Source organism: Ochotona curzoniae, unplaced genomic scaffold, assembly GCF_017591425.1.
Source record: "Ochotona curzoniae isolate NIBS_2020 unplaced genomic scaffold, NIBS_Ocur_1.0 contig_4792, whole genome shotgun sequence".
Lineage (NCBI taxonomy): Eukaryota > Metazoa > Chordata > Mammalia > Lagomorpha > Ochotonidae > Ochotona > Ochotona curzoniae.
This window is the reverse complement of record NW_024466389.1, coordinates 4824650-4852402: the sequence shown is the minus strand read 5'-3', so window position 1 is coordinate 4852402 and position 27753 is coordinate 4824650. Positions and strand designations below refer to the sequence as shown.

At 58.9% G+C, this 27753-nt stretch overlaps 1 protein-coding gene across 3 annotated transcripts in view; it reads right to left on the bottom strand.

The window, feature by feature from the left end:
- Positions 1 to 27753, bottom strand: part of PIK3CD (phosphatidylinositol-4,5-bisphosphate 3-kinase catalytic subunit delta) — a 36787-nt gene that overhangs the window by 2011 nt on the left and 7023 nt on the right. Inside the window, exons 2-23 of one of the 3 annotated variants that reach the window (XM_040987870.1) lie at positions 16429 to 16538; positions 8659 to 8796; positions 8385 to 8557; positions 7029 to 7257; positions 6720 to 6949; positions 6215 to 6394; positions 5933 to 6082; positions 5565 to 5654; positions 4445 to 4666; positions 3915 to 4011; positions 3701 to 3831; positions 3307 to 3357; positions 3052 to 3219; positions 2827 to 2948; positions 2590 to 2733; positions 2344 to 2443; positions 2067 to 2245; positions 1875 to 1987; positions 1681 to 1759; positions 1300 to 1467; positions 416 to 539; positions 85 to 230 (exon numbers count right to left, since the gene is read on the bottom strand). In XM_040987870.1, the coding sequence (XP_040843804.1) occupies positions 85 to 230; positions 416 to 539; positions 1300 to 1467; positions 1681 to 1759; positions 1875 to 1987; positions 2067 to 2245; positions 2344 to 2443; positions 2590 to 2733; positions 2827 to 2948; positions 3052 to 3219; positions 3307 to 3357; positions 3701 to 3831; positions 3915 to 4011; positions 4445 to 4666; positions 5565 to 5654; positions 5933 to 6082; positions 6215 to 6394; positions 6720 to 6949; positions 7029 to 7257; positions 8385 to 8525 (2864 nt within the window). In that variant the 5' untranslated portion in view covers positions 8526 to 8557; positions 8659 to 8796; positions 16429 to 16538. The remainder of the gene's footprint in view (positions 1 to 84; positions 231 to 415; positions 540 to 1299; positions 1468 to 1680; positions 1760 to 1874; positions 1988 to 2066; positions 2246 to 2343; positions 2444 to 2589; positions 2734 to 2826; positions 2949 to 3051; positions 3220 to 3306; positions 3358 to 3700; positions 3832 to 3914; positions 4012 to 4444; positions 4667 to 5564; positions 5655 to 5932; positions 6083 to 6214; positions 6395 to 6719; positions 6950 to 7028; positions 7258 to 8384; positions 8558 to 8658; positions 8797 to 16428; positions 16539 to 27753) is intronic. The other 2 variants (XM_040987869.1, XM_040987871.1) reach the window with 2 other exon arrangements.

Genomic DNA, 27753 nt, shown 5'->3' with positions numbered 1-27753 from the left:
GAGGGGGTCAGGAGCAGGGCTCAGGGCCAAGGCCCCCTCCCTGTATCCTGGTCCTGGGTGGGGAGGGGGCCGAGGCAGCCGCACCTTTCAAACTTCTCACTGTTGTTGGTCTTGCCCTGCTGGATTACGTGCACAAAGTCGTAGGTGAGGATGAAGGGGACTCGCTCCCGATTGATCCCAAACTTGGTCTTAAAATTCCCCAGAAAGTGGCCGAAATCCACATGGAAAAGCTGATGGGAGGAGAGGGCAGAGACCAAAGTGGCATCAGAGAAAGGGCAGCTGTTGACACCCCAGGCAGCCCCTGGGGAGGGGGGCAGCCAGGGGGCTCCAGGGCTCCTGGGGCTGTGTGCCTGCCAGTGGGGCTGGGGGACCCCGGTGGGAAGGCACCCTCGGTCAGCCCCCCAGCTGTCCCTACCTGTCCACTCTCGCGGATCATGATGTTGTCACTGTGCCGATCGCCAATGCCCAGCACGTACGTGGCCACGCAGTAGCCCGCACAGGAGAGCGTGAACTCCTCTATGGCGCGGTCCAGGGCCTCCCTGGTAGGGGTAAGAGGTCCATTGTGCAGCTCTACCTTCTTCCTTCCCCTTGACCCTGGCCCCTGACCAACAGACCGTGTTCCAGGCCAGAAGACATTCCACAGAGCCTCAAGGCTCCCCTGGGAGGGTCTCCTAGGGTCATCTACTCACTGAGGCCAGAGGAACACAGCTGATAGCCAGGGCCCATGCGTGTGACCATGGCCGACTTGGCCCCTCCAGGCTCAGGCAAAGCACTGGGGTGACAGCAGGTGCACAGGGCGCTCCAAGCAAGGCCAGCAGAAGAGCCGGCCGGCAGAACCCGGCTCAAGTGACAGATTCGCGAGCCACTGACAAGTGCTGTGATGTGTACACATGTGATGTTGGGAGCAGAGTCCCAGCTCCAGACCTAGGCTGGTCCTCACTGAGATGGTCACGGACCCTAGCCCTCACCTTGGCCCCCAGGCCAGCCCCTCTGCTGTGGCTTGTCACTGGGTAGTGAGCTGTGTGTGTATTTCAGGGCCTCCTGCGGGACCCACAGGTCCCCGGGCAGGGACTTACAGTGCTGGGACTCAGTTCCTCTGGCTTCCTGTGGAACGCGTTCACTCCCTCCTGCTCCCCACTGCTCCCCACGGGGATGACATGTAGACTCGAGAAGCTGCCAGAACTCGCATCTCTAAAACGTGAGCCCCAGCCCCCCCAGCCCCGCCAGCCTCAGAAAACCACTGTGAGTCCTACCCCTGCGCTGCTGGGGCAGGCATCGCTCCTGGGCCCTCACACCTACCCAGGGTTCTTGGACTTGAGCCAGTTTAGCAGGGCATCCTTGTTGAAGGCGGCCGTGGCTGCCATGTTGCTCTTGTTCAGCTGGATGTTGGCGATGGTGTCGGAGTGCAGCACCACCTCGATGAGGCCCGTGCGGTCGCCAGTGGGCAGGCAGCCATAGGGAGTCATCCTGGGCAGGTGGGGGAGGGGCGGGCAGATGCAGGGCAGCCCCTGGGACCACCCACTCGATCCCCAGGAGGGAGCCCAAGGTGCCCAACAGGGACTTCGAGGGCTGCTGCAGCCTGAGACGAAGTGGGAAGCCAGGGACAGACAAAAAGAAGCACCAAGGGAAAGTGGCCCTGCATCCAGGAAGGGTCCCTCCCCTGCGCCCATGCCACCTCACCTCAAGTCCAGACCCTCTTGCTTCCACAGAACGTCCATGAGCTGGATCATCTGCAGGGTGAGCATGTCCTGGCGGAGGTCTGCACAGCCCGGACCACAAGGCAAAGGCGTGAGCTTCCCATGGGGGCGTGCGTTCACTCCCAGCTCCCAGCTCCGCCCCGGCCCCGGGCACCCCGGGACCACAGCCGGGCTCACCGTCCCCATTCTTGAAGATGATGCCCACGCTGCCCTCGCTGCCCGCCTCCTCGTTGCTGTACATGATCCACAGCGGCTTCATCTTGGAGTCCATGAAGGTGCACTGCTCCACGCTGCCGGGCCAGAGCGCCATCAGCTGCGTCCCCTCGACCTGCTCCCCCAACGCGGCTGGGGATGGGAGGGGGCGCTCACCAGACTTCGGCCAGCTGGGTGCTGGGGTCGAGCGGGGACTGCAGGTGCGAGAGGGCCTCCAGGTAGGCCTCCTGGCGCATGCACAGGTGCATCAGCTCCTTGGTCTGCGGCTTGGTGGTCTTCTGGGAGCTCACCTTGACGAAGTCATTCAGGGCCTTCAGCTTGCTCAGTGCTTCCCCCTGGTGGCAGGCAGAGAGCAAGGGCGGCCGTGGACCAGGGGGCCAGCTCTAGGCCCAGTGATGCCAGCAGGAAGTGGCACCCGTGCGTGGGGTCTCACCTGCTTCATCAGCACCTTCATGTGGTGGGTGCTGCCCCTGCAGTAGGCCTCCATGATGAGACCAAAACGCAGGGCCACCGACGGCACGTGCATCTCGGAGCTGGAGGGAGGAAGAGAGGCTGAGCCAGGCTGGGACGGGCAAGGCCCCAAGGCTCCACTCCCCATCCCCAGGGAGGACCAGGGCGGCCGTGACCCCCGACAGGCAATGCCAAAGCCAGAGAGGGAGACACAGGGCCCAACCGCTACCGGAGGTGCCAGAAGAGGAAGTGGCCGATCTTGCGGTTGGCCAGGGCCCGGTCCAGCAGGAACTTGGTCAGCTCGCAGTCCAAGTAGGACTCGTATTTGAGCACCTGTACCAGCTGCAGCAGGTACTGGAAGAGCTCGTCGTCCCTGCAGGCAGAGGGGCCGCTGGCACCTGGAGCTCCATGGCAGCGGGAGGGGGTGCCCAGTGCCCACCCCAGGGGTCACCCAGCTGACACTCACGTCAGTTTCCGCAGGGACTTGATGGCGAAGGAGCCCACATGGCAGTCGGGGAAGCTGAAGTCCAGCAGCTCCAGCGCACTCAGCACGGGCAGCTCGGGCCAGGAGCACAGCAGGTGCAGCATCTGTGGGGACAGCGGTGAGGGGGTGAGGGGCGGCACGTGGCGGCAGAAGGGGACAGCCACCCCGCTGCCCCTGGCCGGGGCCCTCTGGCATCCTCTCACCCACCTGGGCCACATCCTCATGTTTGTTCCACTTGGTGACCAGCAGCAGCCGGGCCAGCGCCTCCGGGAAGTGCTCCTGGACCTGGTGCCGCATCTTCCACACCAGGTCCTTCTCGTGTTCGTACAGCTCCGCGGAGCCCCGCCGCTCCAGGATCTCCCGCAGCTGCAGCTGCTGAGGGGCCAGTGGGGGCACTCTGGTTGCTGGCTGGGCCCCCACCCCGTGCTCCCCTGGCCACCACCACAGCCCCTCCGCGCTCACCTCCTCCTCCGTGACGTGCGCCCGTTCCCCGGGCCGTCCCAGCTCCAGGATCTGCAAGAAGCGGCTGGGCTCTAAGGTGTCCGCCTGGCGGGACCAGCCCTGGCGGAGCCCCGGGGTCACTGCCCCGCAGGATACGCGGCGGCAAATGCCAGCCTCCGCTCCAAAATGCCAGGTCCTCCCCAAAAGAACGTCATCAGACACTGCCCATGGTCACCCGCTGGGCATGCGGCTCTCTGAGGTGGCAGAGCCACGCAGCTATGAAGCGTGTGGACATCCAGACCCTGCCCGGCGTGATACCTCACTCCCCGCATGTGGCCCTGTCCCGTGTGGTGACCCAGCCACCCCGTCACCACGCGGTGACCCTAGCACAGTCCCGGGCGGGGCCCTGGCTGACCTTCTCCAGGGCAGGGTAGTACACAGGGTGGGGGGCCACCTCAGGCAGGCAGATGAGCAGCGCAGCAGCACTCTCAGTGTTGGGGTTCCCACGCACGGTGCCCGTGGGGTTCAGCAGCTCTCCCTTCTCATCTGGGGGCACGGACAGACGGAGTTGCACGGGGCAGGTCTGCCGTCTCAGGGACCCCCCAGCCGCGCCCCCCAGCTGGGCCCACCTGGGGCAGAGGGCCACATGTGGAGGCAGCGTTCCCCCGTCTTGAGCTGGTCCTTGTAGTCGAACAGCATGAGGTTGGCCCAGGCGATGGGGCAGTCCTGAGGGAGCAGACGGCAAGTCAGGGCCAGCCCAGCATACACCTCTTCTTGCCCATCTGCTCAATGGGATCACTTTGGCCTGAGCCCTAGCGGTCTCCCCAGCCGTCCCACGTCCCACCCATGGTCACCAGGCCCTGTGGGAGACCCTGCAGGGCAAGGGGATGACCCACACCCCCACTCCCCACCCCTGCTGCTCCTGCCCACACCCACACTCAGCTAGCCCTGCACCAACCACGCAAGCCCCCAGCTTGCCCAAGCCAGCAGGGCCGCGGGGCAGGTGACTCAGGCCCGGTTACCACTGCCAGCCTGTCGCTGCCTTGGGCCTTGCTGGGCCCCGCTAGGATACTGCATTCATCCTGGCATCCCAGAACTGCCCCCGCTGTCCCCTTGCCCTGTGCCAGGCCCCGGGCCAGGTAGGGGTGCGGCCACCCACCGCCTTCCTGGATTTCTTCTTGGTGGAGCGTGCCTTCTTGGCCTTCTCGACCACGGCGTAGAGCGCGAAGCAGAGCCGAGCCATGCGTGGCAGGTCCCGCACGCTGATGTCGAACTCCAGCCGCTGCTTCCACACAGGCTCTGAGCACACGCTCACCTCCGCGCTGGACACCGTCTTGCACAGCGTCTCGTTGCCGTGGAAGAGCCCAGCCTGCACCACCAGCTGGTGTGGGGCAGGGGAGGGGAGGTGGGATGCCAGTGAGAGCCACCGCCCAGCCCCCTGCTCTCGCCCAGGTAACTCCCTCCCTCCCTTGGAAACTCCCTCCCCAGTGCTTCCTTAAAGATCCTCATTTCCACAGCTCGGAACCCTGCTTCGCATGTGGAGGGGGTCCTGCCGGGCAACGCTCAGCAGGTGGGCCCTGCGCATGCCTTGGCACACATCCTTTCCCCTCACTGGACTCAGTTTCCCCTCCAAGGCTCAGGACTCTAAGGGCCCTTCTGGCTGGAACCTCGCAAGGCTACCTTCTCTTTGGGGGTGGGGCAGGTGCGTGCACCTGAACAAGTGCTCCCCCACATCCACCTGATGCCCAGTCCCTGTCGCCCAGAGCCCCTCCCACAGTCCTTGCTTGTAAATGACGGCCAGATCCCATGCTGCCCAAATGGGGCAGGGGAGCCTGCAGCTCCCGGGCTGCTCTGAGGGGGGGCAGGGCAGGTGGGTGTGGGAACAGGTTTTAGGGTTGAGGCACCCACAGCACCAGCCACTCCCCCCAAACCGCTCCAGGAGCTCCCCGAGTCCTGCAGGAACACCCCCTCCTCCAGGGGCCTGGCACCAACCCCCCCAGCCTGCATCCCTGGATGGAAACTGGCCCCGCACTCTCCACCAAGCCCTAGTACCCAGAACTCAGCCCGCCCCGGATTCTGCGAACTGGCCTCTCCCGCGGCTGCCCCCCCTTCCTGTTTTGAAGAAGCTCCCAACCGCCCAGGCAGCAAGGCCGGTACTGCGGTCGGGTGGCTTTCGCGTGCGCCCCTCTTCCTCTGCCGCCCGCCCCCCCATCCCAGGCCACAACCGCCTTGTTTGTGCAAACAACACAGCTCCCCCCAGCACCCCCGCCCCCGCCTACCTTCATCCGCTCATCGGCATTCACCTTGCTGCCCTGGACCAGCTCCACACAGAAGGGCTGCTCCAGGGACCACAGCGACACGGAGGAGGGCTGGGGGCATAGAGGGGCTGTCAGGGCACAGCACAGCTCATGCCCAGGGCCGCTGAGGGGGGACAGGCTCACAGGCGGCCCCAACACCAGCTGGGCTGTGCAGGCACCCGGCACCTGCAGAAGGCAACGCACCCTTCCCCCGAGCCGTTCAGCTGGGACCCCCTTTGGCCATCTGATCTCCACGCTGGGCCTGGTTCTCCAGTCACCCACTGTGCAGCCGGGGTCACCCGTGGACGCTGGGCTGGACAGGAGTGCGAGCGAGGGGGGCACCATCTTACCTTCTTCACAGGCACAGGGGGCGGCTTGGTGCGGGGCTTCTGGCCCTGGGGGGCAGGGTTGCTCTGCTCATCCCGCATGGCCAGGATGGAGGAGGAATGCACCATGGTGAGGTGAGGCGTGAGGCCACTGTGCAGGCAGCTGCGGATGTACTGAGGAGGGGCTGGAGTGAGCGGCCGCTCTGCCCTCCCTGCCTCCCTTCGCTGAGCACTGGCTGGTGCAAGCTTTGGGGACAGTGCGTGCACTGTGGGCAGCCCCGCAGCAGAGGGCCGTGGCGGCCTCACCTGGAACTGGCACAGGGGGTGGCTGCCGTACAGGTACTCATGGCGCCCGTTCACCTGCAGTGTGTAGTCTTCGGGTCGCTCAGCCAGGGGCTGGCGGAACACTGTGGCCTTCTTCCGGAGGGCACAGGCCATCAGTGCCAGGGGCATGTCCTTGGTGGACACCTGGAAGGTGAAGCTCTCCTGGGAGGAGGAGGAGGAGGCGGTCAGGCCTTTGGCCTTGAGGCCCCATGGGCACTGGGGGCACAACGACAGCCCCCTCCCCTGAACAGGGCACCCACTCATGCGGGCACCCGGAGGGTATTGATTGATTCAACAGACAACGACCAAAGAACCCACCCTGGTTTGCTTGTTGCACGTGCCCTGGAGGGTGCTGGACTGAGCCCTGCACACACGCTGGCTCTGGCCAGGGTACCACATGAGGCTGTTGGCAGGAGGGGGGTCATGGGGCCCATGGAGCATCATAGGAGAAGGCCCCCCCGCAGACTCGGCATGTGGGTGGGCTCACCTCACTGCCCTCGAACTTGACATTGACTAGCAGGGCCCGGCTCGGGGTGGGCTGGGGGCCGGCTCCCCAGCTCCGTGCTGGAGGTTCGAGCTGCAAGGGGAAGCAGTACTGCAGCCACGCTTCCCAGCCCAGCTGCTGCCTGCGTGCTGCCGCCTCCTCGCAGAACTGGCGCATCTTAGTGCGGAAGTCATTGACCTCGGGGTCACGCAGGGAGTCGAACTCGTGGAGGCCTGAGGGCGGGAGCCACGAGGTCAGCAGGGTCAGCGGCAGTAGCTGGGACCCCGGCCCAGGGCCCCAAGGGCAGGGCACCTTTGCCGATGAGCAGGCTGATCTGTGAGTTGATGAGCTTCTTCACGCGGTCGCCTTCGCGGGCCACGAGGCGCAGCACGGGCAGGAACGGCTGCACGTCACACAGCCGCCGCTGCTCGTCCTCCAGCTCCTGCTGCTCGGCCGTCTGGCTCACGCACGTGAACACGTAGGCCTCGGGGTCGCTCAGCATGTGGAAAAGCGGCTCATACTGGGCGCGATGCCACAGCACCTGCGGGAACAGGGACCCGGCCGTCAGCCCAGCCGAGGGCCCCGACTGGCACCACCCTCCCGGACAGCTAAGGCCCGCCCCACGAGTGGTGCTGGTCTGTGCCCTGTCCCTGGCGACCTGGGGCTGGGCAGGCGGTCCCTCGGAACCCAGGGATCACCACCTGACATGTGAGTTTCCACTTCAGGCACCCCACTCACTTCTGGGGCTCACCACTCTCATCTTTCAGCCCTGGTGACAGATTCAAAAGTGTGTCACTCATGGAGGGGCCAGATGTTGAGGCATCCTGGGCCCCTCATCGAAGAACAGGGCAGCCCGAGCTCCAGCGCCTGATGTCCATGGTGTGGACATGTGGAGGCCGGGAAAGGAGGAGGCGTCTCGTCCGGCCTCATCGTGGACAGGACAGCTTAGGGGAGGTGATGTGGGCCTCAGGGAAGTGACACACAGGACCCAGGGAGGTGACAAGGGGCCCAGCGAAGTGATACATGGGACTCAAGGAGGTGGCATGGAACCCAGGGTAGGTGACATGGGAGCATGGAGGGGTCTCATGGGCTAGAAATGGGGGGCATCATCATCTGGGAATCTAGTCAAGGATAGGTGTTAAAGCAGAAGAGACTCAGGTTGGCCTTGTGGTGCAGTGGGTTAAGCTGCACCTATGACGTGTGAGTACTGGTTTGAGTTCCAGCTGCTCCACTTCCCACCCAGCTCCCTGCTAATGTGCCTAGGAAAGCACCAGAAGATGGCCCACATGCTTGGGTCCCTGACACCCACATGGGAGACCCAAAGGGAGTCCTAGGTGCCTGGCTTCCATCTAGCTCCATCTGGTTCCACCCAGGACAGCCATTACACATGTTTGTGGAGTTAACCAGTGGATGGAAGGTCTCTCCTTCTCTGTGTCTCTCTACTTTTCAAACAAGTATCAAATTTTGGGGGAGCTGGGGTGGAAGCTGATTTCAGAATAACAAGTGACTTCCAAATGACACGTTTTTGAACAATTCACAGACATAATGTGTATCTTTCAGAATTCCTGTCTGAGAATACCAAGTTTAAGAAACTGCGCCTGCGTCCCCCAGGCTGGCTGCCCCTCTGGGCACCCGGGTGAGAGGACAGCATTGTTTTCAAGCCTGTACCTGCTTGATGGTGCTGAGGTTGGCATTGCGGGACACGGGGAAGTTCAGGTAGATGCCTGTGGGCAGCAGGAAGTCCACTGCCACGTTCTGATTCTCCTCCTTGGTCCAGAATTCCATGGGACAGTCAACCCCGGGGGGCATCCTGCTCTGCTGCTTCTGGGATGCGAGCTTTTCTGCAAAAGAGACAAAGGGAGATGGGTTAGACCCCGAGGCCACCAAGGAATGAGTTGGCAGGGTTCTTCAGCTGCAAGAACCATGGAGGGCAAAAACTTACACAGGTTGCAGTCCCTTCATCCAACAATGACATTGTACTTGGATGCCTCATCCTAGGTGGCTGGAGCCATGCCTCAGGTCAAGGGCAGGTAAGCTGTGAGTCACACCCACCAGGTAACAGGCAGAGATCTAGGGAGATCTAGGGGGTCCCCACAGATTAGGACCTGGAGGCAGGTGCAGGGGGCAGGGTCTTGGCCCTCCCTCAGGGCCTCCTCCTGTCCAGGGTGGTCTGTGGCCCCTCGTCCCAGGCCGATGTCTGGGCTGGGCTGTGTCGTCACAGGCAGGTAGGGACTCAGCAGTGCCCATACCATGTCATTTCCCCATGTGACAGACACACTGGCCACCCCACCATGGCCACAGGCTGGCACACCAGCAGCTAGTAGGAGTTCTGGTCACCCACCAGGCACTTGTAAAAAGACCAAGGCTGTAGATTTTTTTTTTTGACACTTTTTCATTTAAAAAAATGCCATCTGTGTGGTGAGGTATCATGTTAATCTTCTGCCTGCAACACTGGCATCCTATATGCGCACTGGTTCATGTCCCAGCTGCTCCACTTCCCATCCAGATCCCTGCTGTGGTCTGGGAAAGCAGCAGAGGATGGCTCAATCCTTGGGACTCTGGAAGAAGCTCCTGGCTCCTGACTTCAGACCAGTTCAGTTCCAGCTTCTATGGCCATTTAGGGACCCAGGGAGGTGACATAGGACCCAGGGAGGTGACATGGGACCCACGGAGGTGACACACGGGACCCAGGGAGGTGACATGGGACCCACGGAGGTGACATGGGACCCAGGGAAGTGACACATGGGATCCAGGGAGGTCACACATAAAAATAAATAATCTTCAATGAAATGATTTATTTGAAAGGCGGGATGAGAGAGAGGGATCTTTCATCTGTTGGTTCACTCCCCAAATAACTGCGACAGCCGGGACTGGGCTCCAGCACTTGAGTCATCTTCTGCTATCTCCCCTGGCGACTTAGCCACGAACTGAATTAAGAGTGGAGCAACAAATGGTTCAACGATGGCTTTAGCATCCAATAATGTTAAAACAGCTCAGTGGCACAGAGTTCTCTGTCATGCCTACCCCTGGTGAGCAACACAACATAACAAACCCAAGGGCCTTCATGTCTACATCTGCCCCTGCTCCCAGTCCAGGCTGAGGATCCAGTGGTTTACAATGCCCATGCAGCTGCAGGGCTGTGGCACCGTGGGTAAAGCCACTGCCTGCAGTGATGGCATCCCATATGGGCAGTAGTTCAAGTCCCAGTTGCTCCATTTCCTATCCAGTTGTCTATTAATGGCCTGGGAAAATGAGTGGAAGAAGGTCCAAGTGCCTGGGGCTCCCCCTACTCACGGAATGGAGGACCTGGGAGAAGCTTCTGGCTCCTGGTTTCAGACCACTAGCTCCGGCTAGTGTGGCCATTGGGGAGTGAACCAGCAGATGAAAGTTCTCTCTCTGTCTCTGACTTTGAAAAAATCATTGAAACAAGAACATCCACGCACATTTTTACACGTTCACTCTACTCAGCTGTGTCCACAAACACGTGCTACTATTTTTGCTCCTGGGCCTGGCATGGTAGCCTAGTGGTTAAAGTCCTTGCCTTGCAAGCACCAGGATCTCATATGGGCGCTGATATTCCAGTTACTCCACTTCCCACCCAGCTCCCTGCTTGTGATCTGGAAAAGCAGTCAAGGATGGCCCAAAGCCTTGGGACCCTGCACCGTGAGGGAGACTCGGGGGGGAGCGCCTGGCTCGGGGCTCCTGGCGAACGTGGCTCGGCCATTGTCATTCCGCGTGGTGATTTCCCGTGAGAAGCCAAGCGCATTTGCCTCTGCCCTTTACTGATAAACTCTCGGCTGGCTTCAGTGCTTTCCAGTCTCACACCGCGTGGCCCACAGCTCCCTCCGTGCTGGCCCAGAGAAACAAACTGTGACCACATGACAATGCGGAAGAGCCTTGTACCCATTCCAGAGGGTGAGAAAATCCAGTTTCAAATAAAGCTTTGTAAGGTGTGTGGAAACTTTGAAAAGTTCATGGAAACATAACTTAGGAAGAAAACAGCATACAGTTTGCACCAAGATAAACTTCTTCCCCTGTCCAGGAACCTTTTGAAGTCCCTCTTATATTTAAGATTTATTTATTTTTAATGGAAAGGCAAATTTACAGAGACAGAAAGATCTTCCACTGGTTTCTTCCCCAAGTAGCTGCAATGGCCAGAGCTGAGCCTATCCAAGCCAGGAGCTTCTCCTTGGTCTCCCACGTGGGTGCAGGGTCCCAAGGCTTTGGGCCGTCCTCAACTGCTTTTCCAGGCCACAAGCAGGGAGCTGGATGGGAAGTGGAGCAGCCAGGACTAGAACCAGCACCCAGATGGGATCCCAGGGCATGCAAGGCAAGGACTTAGTCACTAGGCTATCATGCCAGGCCCGGAGTCTCCTATTTTATTTCACCCAATATGTCTTTAAATGGTCGTATCAACATATAATCAATATGGCAAACATCCTAATGAGATAGTTTACATTCCGTTTTTGGCACTGAGCCTTTGCGTCGGGAGTATATTTGACACTTGGGGTGCACTGCAAGTATCATTTCGAGATATTTGTCAAATATATTTGATCTGTAGACTGCATACAACAAACAGGCAGAAGGTGCGTTCCCAGACCCAGCCCCCACCAAGCACGCCAGAAACTCCCCCGGTGCAAGAATCACGGCTCACTGAATGTCCTGAAACGTCTCATCATGCCAGGTACACAACAGGTGCTAACAGTCACAGGTGTGGTAGCTACAATCACGCCAGGAACTCGACTGGCTATTCGGAGTGCCCCCCGCGGGCCTGGTGCCCATGAACAGTCGCACCACCCTGGCCAGCACTGGGCTGTCCGCTCTGCTCGCTCTGGCCAGTCTGATGCGGACAGATGCCCTGTGGTTCCCATGTGCAGTTTCCTGATTTTACACAAAGCATTTTCCTGCTGTAAAGAGCCAGCTTGTAGGCTTTGTGTGTTTGCCCTGGGGTTGGAGGCAGGAAAGCTGTTTAGAGGATTTTTACTGGTTTGTTGCATATCTTTGTATGTTCTCGATTCCATTGTTTTGCTGATTAAACAAGCTAGAAACGTTTACTCTTAGGACCCAGTGCAGTGGCTCAATTGGTTAATCCTTCCCCTGCAAGTGCTGGAATCCCTTGAGGGCCCTGGTTCGTGTCCCAGCTGCTCCACTTCTGATCCAGCTCACTGTTGATGTGCGTTGGAAGTAGCAGGTGAACGTCCAAGTGCTTGGGTCCCTGCCACGCATGAGGGAAACCCGGGTGGAGTTTGGAGCTCCTGGCCTTGGCCCAGCCCCAGCTGCTGCGGACTCTGGGCCCTCTGTCATTCCGTGTTTAACATAAATAAGTAAACCTTGAAAATCTGGTGCCAGTCCGGCTTCAGCCTTGCTGGGCACGGAAGTTGCAGCGGGAGCTGGGAGTCACCCTACTTGGGTTAGGCCACCACCAGGGTCCACTTCCTGATGGTAAAACCACATCCACTTGAGGTTCCTCTTCCCGAGAAGGGCCAGGCCGCGCCTTCCTCACTCGGGGTTTTTCTCAAGATTTGTTTATTTTTGAGAAGGCAGAATGACACAGATCATGTCACCTGTTGGTCCCTGGGGACGGGAAGAGAGCCAGGACTCTGCAGGGAAGCTGCTAACAGCTTTCCTTCTGCTTTGAAACTTCGGGGACAGCCAGAGTCCTGGAGGGTCCATTTACAATGCTCGACATGCTGTGGCCAAATGAGGAAGCCGGTGGTGGCATCTGGCCATGGACTCAGACTGGCCAAGGCGAGCCCACGAGGCGGTCTTCCAGGGACGCTAAACACGGCCTGGTCTTTGAGATCTGTTTTATTTGAAAGGCAGATTAAAGAGGGAGAGGCAGCAAGACAAACAGATCTTCCATCCACCCGTTCTCTCCCCAGATGGCCACAGCAGTGAGGGACCGGGCCAGGCTGAGGGCAGGAGCCTGGAGTTCTACCAGGGTCTCCCACGTGGGTGTGTGGGCCCAACTCCCACTCCTTTCCCACACGCATTAGCAGAAAGCCGGGTGGGACGTGGAGCAGCTGGGAGGATTTGAATTGACACCTATGCGGGAAGCCAGTGTTAACTCACTGTACCACAGTGTTGTTGCCCACACTCTTTCCATTATTATTATCGTTTTATGACACGGTTTAATAGGCACTGGGGTCTTCCTTCTCCCTTCCCAAGTTCTCTCCATTCCCCTTTCTTCTCTCCTCCAGGCTTACAATAGTTGTCTTTCGTGAATTTCTCAAGTCTACCATGTTGCCACTGAGGTGTCTCCCAACAGCGTAGATTATCAGCCATTTCTCTGTGAGTCCATCCTTACCCATGGGGACGTATTTCTGTTTCCATCTATGAACATATCAATCTCCGCTACACTTGCATCTCTTCAGATCCTATAAATCTTCCGCCTTTTACCACACACTCTTTTCAACAAAGATCCTGCCTGGCTTCCTTTTCCCTTCTAGAACTGGATTCTAGAACATGTTCCATCCTAGAACATTCCAATCCATAAAATGGAGTGAGCATACTGAGAAAGCTGAAGATCTCAAAGCCTTTTTAACTCATTAATTGGAAAGACAGACCTTCAGGGGAAGAGAGAGTTCGTCCTGTTGCTTCACTCCCCAAATGGCTGCAGTGGCGGGGGCTGGGGCTGGGCTGGGCTGGGCTGGGCCAGGGCTGGGCCGGGGCTGGGCTGGGCTGGGGCTGGGCTGGGGCTGGGCTGGGCTGGGCTGGGACTGGGCTGGACTGGGCTGGGGCTGGAGCTAGGCTGGGGCTGGGCTGAGGCTGGGGCTGGGGCTGGGGCTGGACTGGGGCTGGGCTGGGCTGGGCTGGGCTGGGCTGAGGCTGGGCTGGGCTGGGGCTGGGCTGAGGCTGGGGCTGGACTGGGCTGGGGCTGGGGCTGGGGCTGGACTGGACTGGGCTGGGCTGGGCTGGGCTGGGCTGGGCTGGGGCTGGGCTGGGCTGAAGCCAGCAGCCTGGAATCCTGAGTTCTCTCCCCCGGATGACAGGGGCCCACACACTTGGGCGTTCTTCCGCTGCCTTCCCAAGAACATAAATAGTGAGCTGGATTGGAAGTGGAGCAGCCGGGACTCAGGACTCAAGAGGGCACACCTAAGCAATGCTGGTGGCACAGGTTGCAGATCACCCCACTGCTGAGCCACAATGCCAGCCCCCCTGGACCCTCAGAAGGGGGTGGGCATTGGGTTTCATCTAAGTTGGGAAGGCTGGAGGACTGAGGGAAGGGAGAGAGTAGACGTGGAAGTAAGGGAACTAAGCGGCTGTGGAGAAGCAGGTGTACGAGTCAGGACCAGTGGAGGCAAGGTTGGCACTGAGGGTCACTGGGTTCCCAAGATGGGGTGGCATGGGGTGGGGACCCAGGGCAGCAGTTAAACATGCCATGCAGGATAGTCATATCCCACTTTGGAGTGCCTGGGTCTTCGCTCCACCATGACCCCAGCTTTTAGGAACAAACACTGTGGAGTTGATCCAGTTCATGGGAGAGCCACATGGAGTTGTGGACCCTGCTTTTGGCTTGGTCCAGCCCTGGCTATGGTGGGCATTTGGGGACTATACCAGCAGTTGGGAACTCTCTTTCTGGCTTTCAAATAAAGTAGTGAATTGCAAACATTTTAAAAGCTCTATTTAGCAATCTTCCCTGCTCCTTGGCCCCCGTGGGCGCACAGTTGGTGCTTTGCTGGCATCTCCGTCTCTTGCCTTCCAGCCTGCACACACACACTGAAGAGCTGCGTAGTGGCTAAGCGTCATGTGAGCTGGAGGATTCATTTTAAAGTTTATACTAAGGACACTTTAAAAATTATTCATTTCATTTGAAAGGCAGCTATTGAAATTTTGCATCTTCTGGTTCACTTTGCAAATAACTGCAACATAAGGGGCTGGGCGCGTGTGAAGCCAGGGGCCAGGAGCTCCATCTGGGTCTCCAGGTGGGTGATAGTGGGTCAAGCACTTGGGCCATCCTCTGCTGCCTTTCCAGGTGCATCAGCTGGACTGGAAGCGGAGCAGCCAGGACACAAACTGGTGTCCATACGGGATGCAGCTCTACTCCCAATTCAGCGTCCTTTTAATGCAGCCCTAGAGGCAGCGTGGCGCTGCTCACGAGCTTGGCTCCCTCCCACTCGTGTTTCTGGCTTCCAGACGCAGCCTAGCCCAGCCACAGCTCTTGGGTCATTTGAGTAGTGAACCAGCAATGCATAGCTCTCTCTACCTAAAAAAAAGATTGATTTGTTTTTACTGGAAAGGCAGATCAGATTTATGGAGAAAAGAAGAGAAAGAAAAAAAAATGATATTCCAGTCACTGGTTCACTCCCCAAATGGCTGCAATGGCCGGAACTGAGCTGATCTGAAGCCAGGAGCCAAGAGCTTCTTCCGGGTCTTCCACGTGGGTGCAGGGTCCCAAGGCTTTGGGCCGTCCTCAACTGCTTTCCCAGGTCACAGGCAGGGAGCTGGATGGGAAGTGGAACAGGCGGGATACAAACTGGTGCCCATCTGGCTTCCTGGCACTTGCCAGGTGAGAATTTAGCCACTGAGCCATCACGCTGGGATCACAAACATGCGTCTGTGGAAGGTGCTGGGGCATCAGCGAAGCCACCACTCGGGACATCCGCATGCCACATTCGGATGCTCTGTCCAAGCCAGTTCCCTTCCGACTCTGCACACCATGAGAGGTGGCTTTTCATGATTTGAGCCGTTGGGTCCCTGCCACCCACCCAGGTGACCCGATGGAGCTCCAGGTTCCTGGCTCCAGTCTGTGCCAGTCCCAGCTATTGCAGGCATTTGGGGAGAAATTTGTCTCTGTATCTCTCTGCTTTAAAAAAAAAATCAACGGAAAAATGTTTCTTTTATGTCTGAGGCTTTGGCCTGCTGATGGAAACTGCTCAAGCAGACATTGGGAAGTTGCTCTGCTTTCCCAGCATGGTCCTGCCTGCTCCCCATCAGGGGCCTGGGCTTCCCCAGCCAGCAGCAGCACTGAACGGGAATTCTAGGCTAGTCAGGGCCACCAGTGCCTCTGCCGGTACCTGCTGGCTAGGTCCAGATTCAGGCTAGTCTATTTATTTAAAGAGATTCACAAGCAACAAAGATGTCTGGAAGGTTCTGATGGAGCTCAGCCTCATAGGATGGCCCCTTGCCCTCACCCAGCCCCTGTCCCCATAGCAGTGCCGGCAGCTGCTCACACACAGGGTTCTGAGTGTACAGAGAACACGCTGAGTGCCTGCAGCGTTCGCAAGGGGACACACAAGACAGCCACAGCCGGCTGCCCCAGGACCTCTGAGTGCCTGCACGGGGGTGCTCGGCTAGGACACCAGCCTGCCCATCCACAGAGTGACAGAAGCAGACAGCTCCCAGGCTGATGTCCTGTGAGCTGGTCAGAGCATCCTGGCTCAGGTACAGGGACTGCTTCCTTCCAACCTCAGGACCTCACGGGAGGCAGCACCAAGTCACACAGCTCTCCTGGAGAAGACGGGCCAGCCCCGGCCCACAGCATGGCAGGTGCCAAGTGCTGGAAAAGGGGTTCAGGACTGCAGGCTCCCCCCACCCCAGGAAGCTGCGGCCTGGGTCAGGGTCAGGGTCATGTTCCACACCCTCCCATCCTGATTTGGGTCAGGTTCCTTCTTCAGAAAGACCTACCCAGGCTGCAGACCAACGGTGGGTCTGAGGGGGGGAACTCAGACCACCCACAAACCACCTCCTTCTTCCCCTTCCCTCCACCTACCTCTCAGGGATGGTGCAAGACCCCTGGGAAAGGCCCTCTGCCTGGCCGGGGAGGAGGGTTCAGGGCTGGTGGCAGCCCCGCCCTCACCTGCCTCTGAGCTCCTTATCCATCTGGAAAAAAACGAAAAGGAGAAAATGTTTTACAACGAGTGACCCTCTAAAGGCCTCCGTGCTGCCCATAGGCCCTCCTACCATGGGTCACGATGCCGCCTGCCTCTTCCTTCCCGGCCTGGAACCCATCCCAGCAGCACCTGCAGTGGCGCGGCACACACAGGTGACTAGAAAGCACACCAATTGTGCTGAGCCTGGTTTGGGTTCCAGCTCCTTTTCGTGGCAGCAAAAGCAGTTCATAAACTTGAGAGCTTGTTTGTCCCAAACTGACTAAACAAACAGCAAGGCCTCAAGTCGGGCCGTGACTAGTGGAAGGGAGGGACGGCCGCCACCTCTCCGCCGCAGCCCCAGGAATTGATCCCAGCAGAGTGCACGAGGGGGGCAGACCTGCTCTTCTCCCTTCCCTAGGTGCTGGGCACAGCCACCTCGACCTTGGAGAGGGGCCTCATCTGGAACCCACTAGCTGGGCTGGGAAGGGCTTCCCTGGGAGAGAAAGGGCAGCAGCCCCGGGAGGCACTGGAGGAGGTGCGCGCTCCAGGAACACAACGTTCAAGGCCCCAGCCGGCGCCCACCTGGCCCACCCCAACCCAGGAAGGAGGGGGTGACTTCCCGGGCTGCCCGAGGGGCCCAGCACCCAGGGATAACGATGCCCCAACTCCAGCTGCAGCCCCACGAAGTCCCTAGCAGCCCCTGGGAGACCGGACTCCAGCGAACGCGCTTTCCAAACAGGGCAGACAAAGCGAAAGGCGTGACAGCGCCGGGAGGCGGGTGGTGAGCGCGTCCTCTGGAATCCGGGTCAGGATGTGCGGAGCCCAGACAGAGCTCCACAGGGAGCGCGCCCGGGTTCAAGGGCGACGCTGGGCGGCTGCGGGGGATGCACGGGGACGCTCGGCCGGGACCCCGGGGGAAACAGCTGCTCCGGAGCTCGCGGAGGGCCGGGGGCAGCTCCGACCACCGGTGGGTTCCCCATCGCCGTCGCGGGCACAAAAGGATGCACTGATGGGGAGAGGGAGCGGCGTGGCACGGCCAGCCCCCAGGGATCCCCGGCGCCCCCGCCGCCCCCAGCCCCACCGCCCTGCACCCGCCACCGCCTCGGCCGACCCCTGCGCGTCCCGCCCCGGTGGACAAAGCCCGGCGCGGGGGCGGGGCGGGCGGCCCGCACAGGTGGACTTCGTACCGAGTGCCGGTGCCGGGGGCGGGGCCCGGTCTCCCTGGAGACGGTTGCCCAGGGGACGCGGCGCGCGGATCCCGGAGTGACCCGAGGGCGCCGGCTCGGGCCCGAGGGTGCCGGACACCGGGGCATCGGCGCAGGGGCGCGGCCGGGGCGGGGCCGGGGACGCCGGGCGGCGCGGACAGGCCGGGGCCAGCCGCGCGCGGGCACCGTCGGCAAATTCTCACAGGCGCAGCCAGGCGAAGCGGCCGAGCGCTCGCAGGCGCGGCGCGCCCTGGAGACGCTGCACATCCTCCCCGACCCCCGCGGCGCTCGCCCGAGGCCGGGGCGCGGCCGGTTCCTCCAAGGTGGCCGGCCCCGCGAGCGAGCGTCCATCGTCTGCAGGGCCGGGCAGGTCCCCAAGCCCCGGAGCCCCGATCCGGCCCTTCCTCGCCCAGCTGGGGCTTTAAACCCAGGATCTGGCCGCTCCGCCCGCCGGTCAGGCCCGCGGATGACAGCGAGCTGTGCGTGCGCTTAGAGACCCGCAGTGACCACGCGGGTCTCCCCGCTGGAATGGGGACTCCTGTTTCCTGCAGCTCTCCCTGCTGGCGGTGGGTGGGGGGTGAGAGGGGCTGGGCCATGTTCTCCCTGGAGGAACCCGTGCTCCTGCCCCGCACGCGCTCTCTGCAGACCCACGCACCGCCCGGCCCCTCGCCTGCACTGTCAGCACTCAGGGTCTATGGGGGCCGGCACCGAACCCGTGTCCTTTGAGTCCTGAAAGGCCCATGCATGCCTGAGGAAGTACTTCGGCGCCTAAGTCTGAAACCTTGGCTGCAGAGGAGGAAGGCGTGTCCCCAGGGTAGGGGAGTGACTTGATCACTCCTCCGTGGCCCTAATGCTGCGGGTGGGGCCCAAGGCAGGCACCTCAGGAGGCCGCTGCAGCACAGGAGAGGGCCAAGGCCGCAGTCCTGGTCAGGCGCTTCCCCTGTCCTCAAGGGTGGGCTGTGCTTGTCCAGCATCCAGCAGCCTGGACAAAGGTCCCAGTGCCCAAAGCACCCCTAGGAAGAGGGACCTAAGGGGGGTGGAAGGGCCACCTAGGCATCCTTAGATGTCACATATGAGTGGACAGGTGCTCGGAACCATGCATGCGTGCAGGCTCCATCAAGTAAGGGGCACAGGCCAGAGCTCCATACACCTGGAGTAATCTCTGGGGAGGCGGAGCCTGACCTGGGAGGGGTGGAAGGGGGTGCTCTACTACCGCGTGTGGTCTCCAGGGAGCCCGGCGTCTGATGGTGCTGCAGGCCAGACTCAGCCAACAGGCCGTCCCTGACCCCTGTGGGCAGGGGGACGGAGGTGGGGGAGGGGTTCTCATGGGAAATCCACACACACTTTGGATAAGCTGGAGAAGTTAGGAGTCAGCCAGCCAGCCCTGGGCACGGAGGACTGGTATCCTTAGCAACCCCTGACCAAGGTGCTGCTGGTTCCCCTGACCTTATAGGTGCTCCCCTTCCCCCACCATGGGGGCCTTCTTCCTCACCAGCCAGGGCCTGCCATGGTCCCCAGCCTGGAGACGCCCCCTGGTCTCCCTCACCACTTCTTGAGTCAAAACCAAGCTCAAAGACAGGTCCCACTTAGCAATGGAAGAGCAAAGACCTGGCTCGGGGCTCCAGTGGGGGACAGGGGGGTGTGCCAGGCCCTGGCCTCTCTAGAACATGGTGGGGGGGGCACAGGAGCGATCCTGGGAGGTCCAAGGCGGAACTCAGCCTCCTGATTCCTTGCTGAGAGCTCATACCTCAAGTCCTCCCTGAAGCCAGGGGAGACTGGGGCCACCAACTCAGTGTTTCCATGGTGAATTTTACCTTCTGAAAAATCAGTAAACAGAGAACTAAACCATCCCCAAGGCTCTTGTGTTAACTTCTGCAGACTGACCTATGCCCTGACCGCTGGCTCCATCCCAGGAGCCCTGGAGGCGGGGTCACAGGATCCAGCTGACTCTCTGGACACGCCCAGCTCCCCTGGCTGCCCACCTGCTCCCAGCCCTGGCCACTTTCCTTTTCCCATTTAGCTTGCATTGAGCATTGGTATAAGGCCGTGCAGCAGCACACCGGGACGCTGTGTCGTGGCAAACAGGAGCATTCCGGAAAGTGGCCCCGTCAAAGGGGACGCGTCCTGAGCCACCTCTGTTTTGTCCCCTTGATATTTTTATTCTCAACGTGCAAGGAGGAGAGAGCCTAATTACAGGAGGGTGCTGCTCTCTGAGCGCCCTCAGGAGCTCCCAATCCTCTCTGAGACGCTCACCCCAGTTAGCGCAGAAAGTGGCTCATCTGTACTTACAGAGCTCATCGGAGCCTGGCGCCGCCTACCTTCTGTGACAGTTCCCCCAGCTGAGCTGGGAAGCCAGCCTTCTCCAGGCATGTGGAGGCTGTGACCCTGGGCAGGGTGTGCATCCACAGGGAACAGGCACTGGAGGATGGCTCCACGAGCTCTCCCAGAGGAAGGCAGGAGCTGGACCTGCCCGTGGATGCGTGTCCTAATCTCCCCAGAGCTTGGGGTTCCCACTGAGAAAGAATCCATGGATCAGCGGGTGGCGCATGGGGTGTGGCAGGCCAGGACACACCCCTCCCTGTCACCGAGTCCTAGGGGCCAGATCAAGTATGGAGTCCTTCCTTCTGAGAGGACATGGAGACTCAGACGATGGGAATCGGTGTGGCATGAGTCCCACAGCAAGGTTCCTGAGTAACCGGAGCGGGTTGGTGTTGGCCCGTCACACTGAGGTTCAGGCATCTGCCCTGGGTGCTTGCTCTTTAGCATTGGGCCAAAGCAACAGCTATGTGTAAGGGCCCTGGAGCAGCGCCATGGAGAGGAGCTGAGCTAGCCCAGCCCCAGGCACCTGCAGCCCCAGCTAGCAGCCTGACCACACCCCCAGGGAGACAACCTGGGTCAGAACTATCCAGATGAGCTGTTCTTAGATTCCTGAAGCCTGGAAACTGTGAGGCAGGAGCTTCCTGTTGTCCCAACGGCCACATTTTGGAGTGATTTGTGAATGAGACAGAAGTCTCCAGAAGGGGCTGCTGCAGGGGCACAGTGGGTTAAGCCACCATCTACAACATGGACATCCCATACTGGATTGCTGATTCTGGTCTAAGCTACTCTGCTTCTGATCTGGCTTCCTGCGAATGGTCCTGGAAAAGCAGCAGAAGATGGGCTCTTGTACTTGGGCCCCTGTCAGCCATGGGGGGGACCAGGATGGAGCGCCAGGCTCTGATTTCAGTGTGACCCAGCCCTGGCTGATGCAAACGTTCCAGGAATAACAGATGGATCTCTGTGCTGCACTGCATTTCAAAAACAAATATTTTAAAAAACCCGTCAGAGATAAGCAGGCTGTGTGCAAGGGGGCGTGTGCGAAGTTCCAGCCCCACTCACTTTGCCAAAGGCAACTTTGAAGGGCTTCTCCCTCAGGGAGACAGACCCTGGCAGGTCTCCAGCCATCTGCACCCACTTACACCCTGCCATCTGCACGCCAGCACTGTACCCCCTCACTGTCTCCCCCAGGAGATTCCCCGTGTCCCAGCCAGGGCTGTGAATGCACAAAATGAGGACTGTGACTGCCTGACGGCCAGGCCGGCCTGCTGTCCATGAACCAATCCTGCCCGAGGAAGCTTCCTATCACAGGGCGTGGGTTCAAGTCCCAGCTCTCCTTCCGATGCCAGCTTCCTGCTAACGCACACCTGGCAGACGGCAGGCAGAGCACGGCTCAAGTCCCCCGGCCCCGGCCACACACATGGGAGGCCTGGGTTGAGTGAGGCTCCTGGCTTCAACCTGCTCCAGCTCTGGGTACTGAGGCTATTTGGGGAGTAAGCCAGCAAATGAGTCAGCAAATCTCTCTCTCTCTCTCTCTCTCTCTCTTCCTTTCAAATCAACAGAAATGCTTTGAAAAAAATAATGGGAAAAAGTTTGAGACTGTCCGGGACTTTAAGGTAGGCAGGTGGTGATTAAAAAAAAATTATTTTTGTTGGAAAGGCAGATTTACAGAGAGAGGAGAAAGATATTCCGTCTACTGGTTTACTCCCCAAGTGGCTGCAATGGCTGCAATGGCTAGAGACAAGCCGATCCAAAACCAGAGGCCAGGAGTTTCCTCGGGGTCTCCTACGTGGGTGCAGAGTCCCAAGGCTTTGGGCTGTCCTCGACTGCTTTCCCAGGCCATAAGCAGGGAGCTGGATGGGAAGTGGAGCAACCAGGATATGAACCGGCACCCACATGGGATGCCAGCACTTGGAGGTGGAGGATTAGCCAGTGGAGCCAACGTGCCAATCTCAAGGCGGTAGACATTTTTCCTCTTTGGGTAAATCTGTATTTCAGAGATATAATCTCACCTGTCTGAATAACAAAGGTCACCATGGGCACACACAAGCACCTTCGTGAGACACGGAGCACACACCAGTGTACACTTAACACTCAGTTGCTGTTCCCCTGAGACACGGCCACCCCATCTCAGGACCCCCAGACAGTTCCTGCCTTCTGAGCCTGAACCTCTGCTCCCCTCTCCTGGCTTGACTTCCCTCCTCTTTAGGGATGAGATGGACGTGGGACTCAGCTCAAGGGCAGGTCCCCTGTCCTCCTGGGTTCTGTCCAGCAGCTGCACTTGCCCTTCCTCCCCACCTGGAGGCTGGCTCACATGGCCATGACCCCGGGGATCCCAGCTCTGCTGGCAGCGTGCACAGGGCTGAAGGGAGGAGGGTCCTGGGGACGAGGTACATTGGACACTCCAGCCGCTTCTAGGCAGGCCCCCAAGCCACCTCCTTCCTCTCCCAGAGCAGGTCCCCACGGCCACTTCGGCCTTGGGGATCAGCTCAGACCTTGACCCCAACAAGACCACAGATGACATCTGCCCTTGGTGCCACAAGGCAGCCCCAACCCTGAGGCCTAGTGTCAGTTTTCACAAAGATTCTTTGTGCCAAGGCCTCAGACTGGCTTTTCTGTTTTACCAGCCACAGGAGGTTATACCTGCAGAGAGAGAGAGCAAAAGAGAGAGAGGGAGAGGGGGAGAGAGAGAGAGCTGGAACAGGCAAGGTTTGGAGCCAAGTTAACTCCAGAGCCTGTGCCTACCACTCTGCCAGGCCATTGCAAATGGGCCGGATATGCCACCTGCTCACCCAAGACTGCCACGTCAACTCCCCCTCCCCACCCCCAGCCTTCCTAAACTGGGCAAGGAAGCCAGTGAGAGGAGTGGCCCTGCTTCTCCTGCACCACCCAGCCAGACTGGGGAGGGCTGGGGAACTGCCACAGTCTCCTGGCCACCCACTGAACAGAATCAAGAGCCGGGCAGCCAACTCCACCTGCGACCATTAAGAACAGGGACATCGCCCAGGAGCCCAACTATGTCCTGGTGTCGGGGTGGACACAGAGGGAAGGAGGGGGTGACACTCCAAAGATCTCTCCAGCTGCAGCTAAACACTGCCTCCCAGAAGGCAGCAGAGTGCAGGCCGAGAGGCGCTCTCCGATCCTGGCGAGAATTGCTTTAAAAAGTCCTTGGATTGGGAATTAAAAGAGCTGTTGATTGCAGTGCCAAAATCCATCTGTATGAATGAGGGATTCCCAAAGAGTTCCCGGGGATGTGCGTCAGCAAACACTTCACATGGATTCCAGACATTTTGTTTGCAGCAAAATCTATCTGTTGGGGCTGATGTGGTGGTAGAGTAATGAGCTAATCCTCTGCCTCCAAGTGGCGGCACCTCATACGGGCGCTGGTTCATGTCCCAGATGCTCCACTTGCAATCCAGCTCCCTACTTATGGCCCGGGAGAGTGGTGGAGGATGGTGTGAGCCCTTGGGACCCTGAACCCACGTGGAGACCCAAAAGAAGCTCCTGGCTACTGGCTTCACACTGGCCCAGCTCTGATTGTTGCAGTCGATGTATGTGTGTGTTGGGCGAGCCAGCAGATGGAAGATTTTTCTCTGTTTTGCCTGCTCTATGCAAACCTGCCTTTCAAATAAATTTAAAAAAAGAATAAAACACACCTGTCATTTAAGTGTATGTGTTCACACACTTTTGTAAGGTGTTGTATTTCACAGTCGCTTTCGTATTTTCCAGGTGCTCAGACCCCGTCCAGCAGGGGGTGTTGCCAGCGGCTAGCACTATAATCAGGAGAGGAAACGGGTGAGCCAATTCAGTACAGGACCCACCGACCCACGGGAGAGACTCCCTGTCCCTGGAACGGGCTGAGAGTGTCCAAGAAGGAGCTCTGGGGGGTCACATGGGAGCCCGGAGTTGAACCTCATCTCTGGCCAGGCTCTGCGTCTCCCAGGCGACTGGTGCCCCTCTTGACCTGCTGCGCCAACAGCAGCCCCCACGGGCCGGCACGGCAGGTGCCAGGGGTCAGGCCCGGCCCCGTGGGGCTGCGTCAGGGCCTGTCTGCTGCCTCCTATGACATCACACAGTTCTCACACAAACAGACAGGATGTGAGCGTGAGAAGGAAGGCCGGTGACCGTTACATCAAAGCCGAATACCTCAGGAACCCAACCAAGGGAAGTCCTAAAGCCAATTTATCATCAAATTAGACCAAGCGAGGCAAATTTAAATTTTTTTAAATTGGCAGCAATTAAAAAAGACACCAGGCCTGGCATGATAGCTCAATCCTCGCCTTGCACGCACCAGGATCCCAGATGGGCACAGGTTCTAAACCCAGCAGCTCCTCTTCCCATCCAGCGCCCTGCTTGTGGCCTGGGAAAGCAGCTGAGGACGGCCCAAAGCCTCGGGACCTGCACCCGCCTGGGGACCTGGAGGAGGTTCCTGGCTCCTGGCTTCAGATCAGCTCAGCTCTGGCCATTGCGGCCACTGCGGGGAGTGAAGCAGTTGGCAGAAGATCTTTCTGTATGTCCTTCTCTCCGTATATCTCCCTTTATAATAAATAAATAAATCTTTTAAAAAAAAAGACATTGGCTAGAGAGTGCGAGCGTGCTGTGCACAGTGCCCGAGGACACACCTGCTCTAACGAGAGCCCTTGGCTGCACGTCACCAGGTCAGAGAAGCAGGGACACTGCTAGGCTTCAGGTCAAGGTCAAAGGCTTAGCTCGTAGCCTTGGCATTTTCCTTGTCCTTTACCCACAGAAACCTAGGCTAAAAGGGCTCTTTCTATCACATGTATTTGTTCATGCCATAAGTTTGCCCAAATCTGCATTTTTTTGAAATAAGACTGGAGTCACTGGGCTGGGAGTAGCAGAAGCCATGGGAAAAAAACACAGGCATTTCCCAGAGCAGCAAACGTGGGGGGGAGGGGGCGGGGAGCTGTTCTTCACAGTAAGATAAACATGCATGCAGCCCGGAGCAGAGCATGAAATTCAACATAGAGCGTGAGACTTCAAAGCAAGGTCACGGCTGGGCTGGGCCACTGCAGGCCGGGCAGCACAGCCCATCTGTTCTGACTGGAGCAGTGGCTGAGAAAGCCAGAGCAGAACGGCACGTAACAGTTAAGGCCACTGCTGGCCTGGCCTTCTCTGTCACTCCCCGCACCCACAGCCCAAGGGCCCCCAAGATGCCCGCTTCCCAAACAGCTTGTCAAAAGCCTGGGGTCGCCCGTGGCTGATGCACAAGCAGCTTGCTTTAGCTGCCACCCTGAGGGAGGAAGGGTCCTATCCGGTAGGGACCTCACTTCCAATGGCTTGTGGCTCTGACACCCTAGGCTCCTTGCAACACTCAGGGGTTTGAAAAAAAAATACGACACTAAAACCTTGGAACAGGCTGAGGAGGACCAAAACAATTATTATAGTAATAATAAAATATTCACTTGAGGGCCCGGCACGGTGGCGCAGTGGTTAAGGTCCTCACCTTGCACGCCCAGGATCCCATATGGGCGCCGGTTCTAATCCCGGGCAGCCCTGCTTCCCATCCAGCTCCCTGCCTGTGGCCTGGGAAAGCAGTCCAGGATGGCCTAAAGCCTTGGGACCCTGCACCCGTGTGGGAAACCCAGAGGAGGCTCCTGGCTCCTGGCTTTGGATCGGCAAAGCATCGGCCGTTGCGCTCACTTGGGGAGTGAATCATCAGACGGAAGATCTTCCTCTCTGTCTCTCCTCTCTGTATATCCGCCTTTCCAATAAAAATAAAATAAATCTTTAAAAAATAATAAAAAATAAAATATTCACGTGAGAGACAGACAAAGCAGCAGAAAGGGCTTCCAACCACAGGTTCCCTCAAGAGCCAGCGCTCAAGCTGGAAGCCGAAAACCACCCCGAGTCTCCCACATGGTACAGGAACCCAAGCACCTGAGCACACCTGCTGCCTCTTTAGCAGGAATCTGAGCTCCAAGACTCAAACGCAGTACTCCTGTTCAGTACTCAGGCATCATAGCAGCCAGGCCGAGCACCTGCCCCAGCAGTTCTCACTGCTACTGGGAAGTGGCAGGAACTTACTCACCCACATTCCACCCCTTCCACGTGAGTCATCTGTGCCAGGCAACAGGAGAACACAGCAAACCTGCACCATACACGCAAGACTCGAGGACTTGCAAAACCTGTGCCTGCCACTTAAAATCATCGGCTCCCGGGCCTGGCGTGGTAGCCTAGTGGCTAAAGTCCTCACCTTGAACGCGTCAGGATCCCATATAGGTGCCGGTTCTAATCATGGCAGCCCCGTTTCCCATCCAACTCCCTGCCAGTGGCCTGGGAAGGCAATTGAGGATGGCCCAAAGCCTTGGGACCCTGCACCTGCCTGGGAGGTACAGAAGAGGCTCCTGGCTCCTGACTTAGGATCAGCACAGCTCCAGCTGTTGCGGCCACTGGGGGAGTGAATCAATGGATGAAAGATCTTCCTCTCTATTTCTCCTCCTCTATGTATATTTGACATTGGAAAAAAAATTAAAAACACATCTTAAAAAAATCATAGGCTCCACAGTGTGGGCCTCCAAGAGGCACATACCCAAGGGCAAAACACTGCAACGTCGGACCCAGTGTGGTAGCCTAGCAGCTAAAGTCCAGTGTGGTAGCCTAGCAGCTAAAGTCCTTGTCTTACACACACCAGGATTCCATATGGGTGCCAATTCATTTCCTGGCAGCCCCACTTCCCATCCAGCTCCCTGCTTGTGGCCTGGGAAAGCAGTCGAGGACGGCCCAAAGCCTTGGGACCCTGCACCCACGTGGGAGACCTGGAGGAAGCTCCTGGCTCCTGGCTTTGGATTGGCTCAGCTCTGGCCATTGCGACCGCTTGGGAAGTGAATCTTCGGACAAAAGATCTTCCTCTCTGTCTCTCCTCCTCTCTGTATATCTGACTTTCCAGTAAAAATAAATAAATCTTTTTTAAAAAGACACTGCAATGTCTAGAGTGTCCAGCACCTACGGCAGGTCGCTCACTCTGAGCATCCCAACAGACCATGGAAAAGACGCTGCGATGGGATTTTCAGGTGAGAACCAGAGGTTTACACCATCCTCCTGGGCACCTGCAGGTCAGTGCCAGGGCACCAGAGGGGGTGTGTGTGGATATCAGAGAGGCAGTAAGAAGCAGAGGTAGTGAGCCCCAGGCCTCTGCGTGCTGCTTCACCCTGATGCTCACCACGGCCGAGGTGGAGGCCAGGCCGGAGGCAGTGTCACCCTGCCTGGGCCACCGATGCAGCGTGTCAGCAGCTGGAGCCAGGATGCACACATCCTCGCTGGCAAGCCACTCCCTCTGTCCCACTCCACGCCCTTCGCTGTGACACGAACACAACTGCTTCCCATCCATTCCCCAATCCCAGTCCTGTCACAAACACAAAGCCACACACAGCTTCAGACAGGACCTCGCAGTCCATGCACCACGCTGAACTCAGACGCCAGCGCGCAGTCCACGCACGCAAGCCACACCTTCAGACGCCCCGGGGATTTGGTTCCCGGCCTGGGGTGGGGGTGCTCAGAAATGGGGAGTGCGCTCTTTGAGGTATTCCTCTCGCTGGTTCTAAAACACGAGGACTGGAATCCTCTCAGAAGGGTGGGAAAGGGGAAAAACTGGGGGTTTTGGTGTTTTTCCCCCAGAGGAACTTTCTCACCAAGCCACTGCTTCAAGACCCGGATCCTGGCTGTGTGAACTTCCTGCTCAGTGGC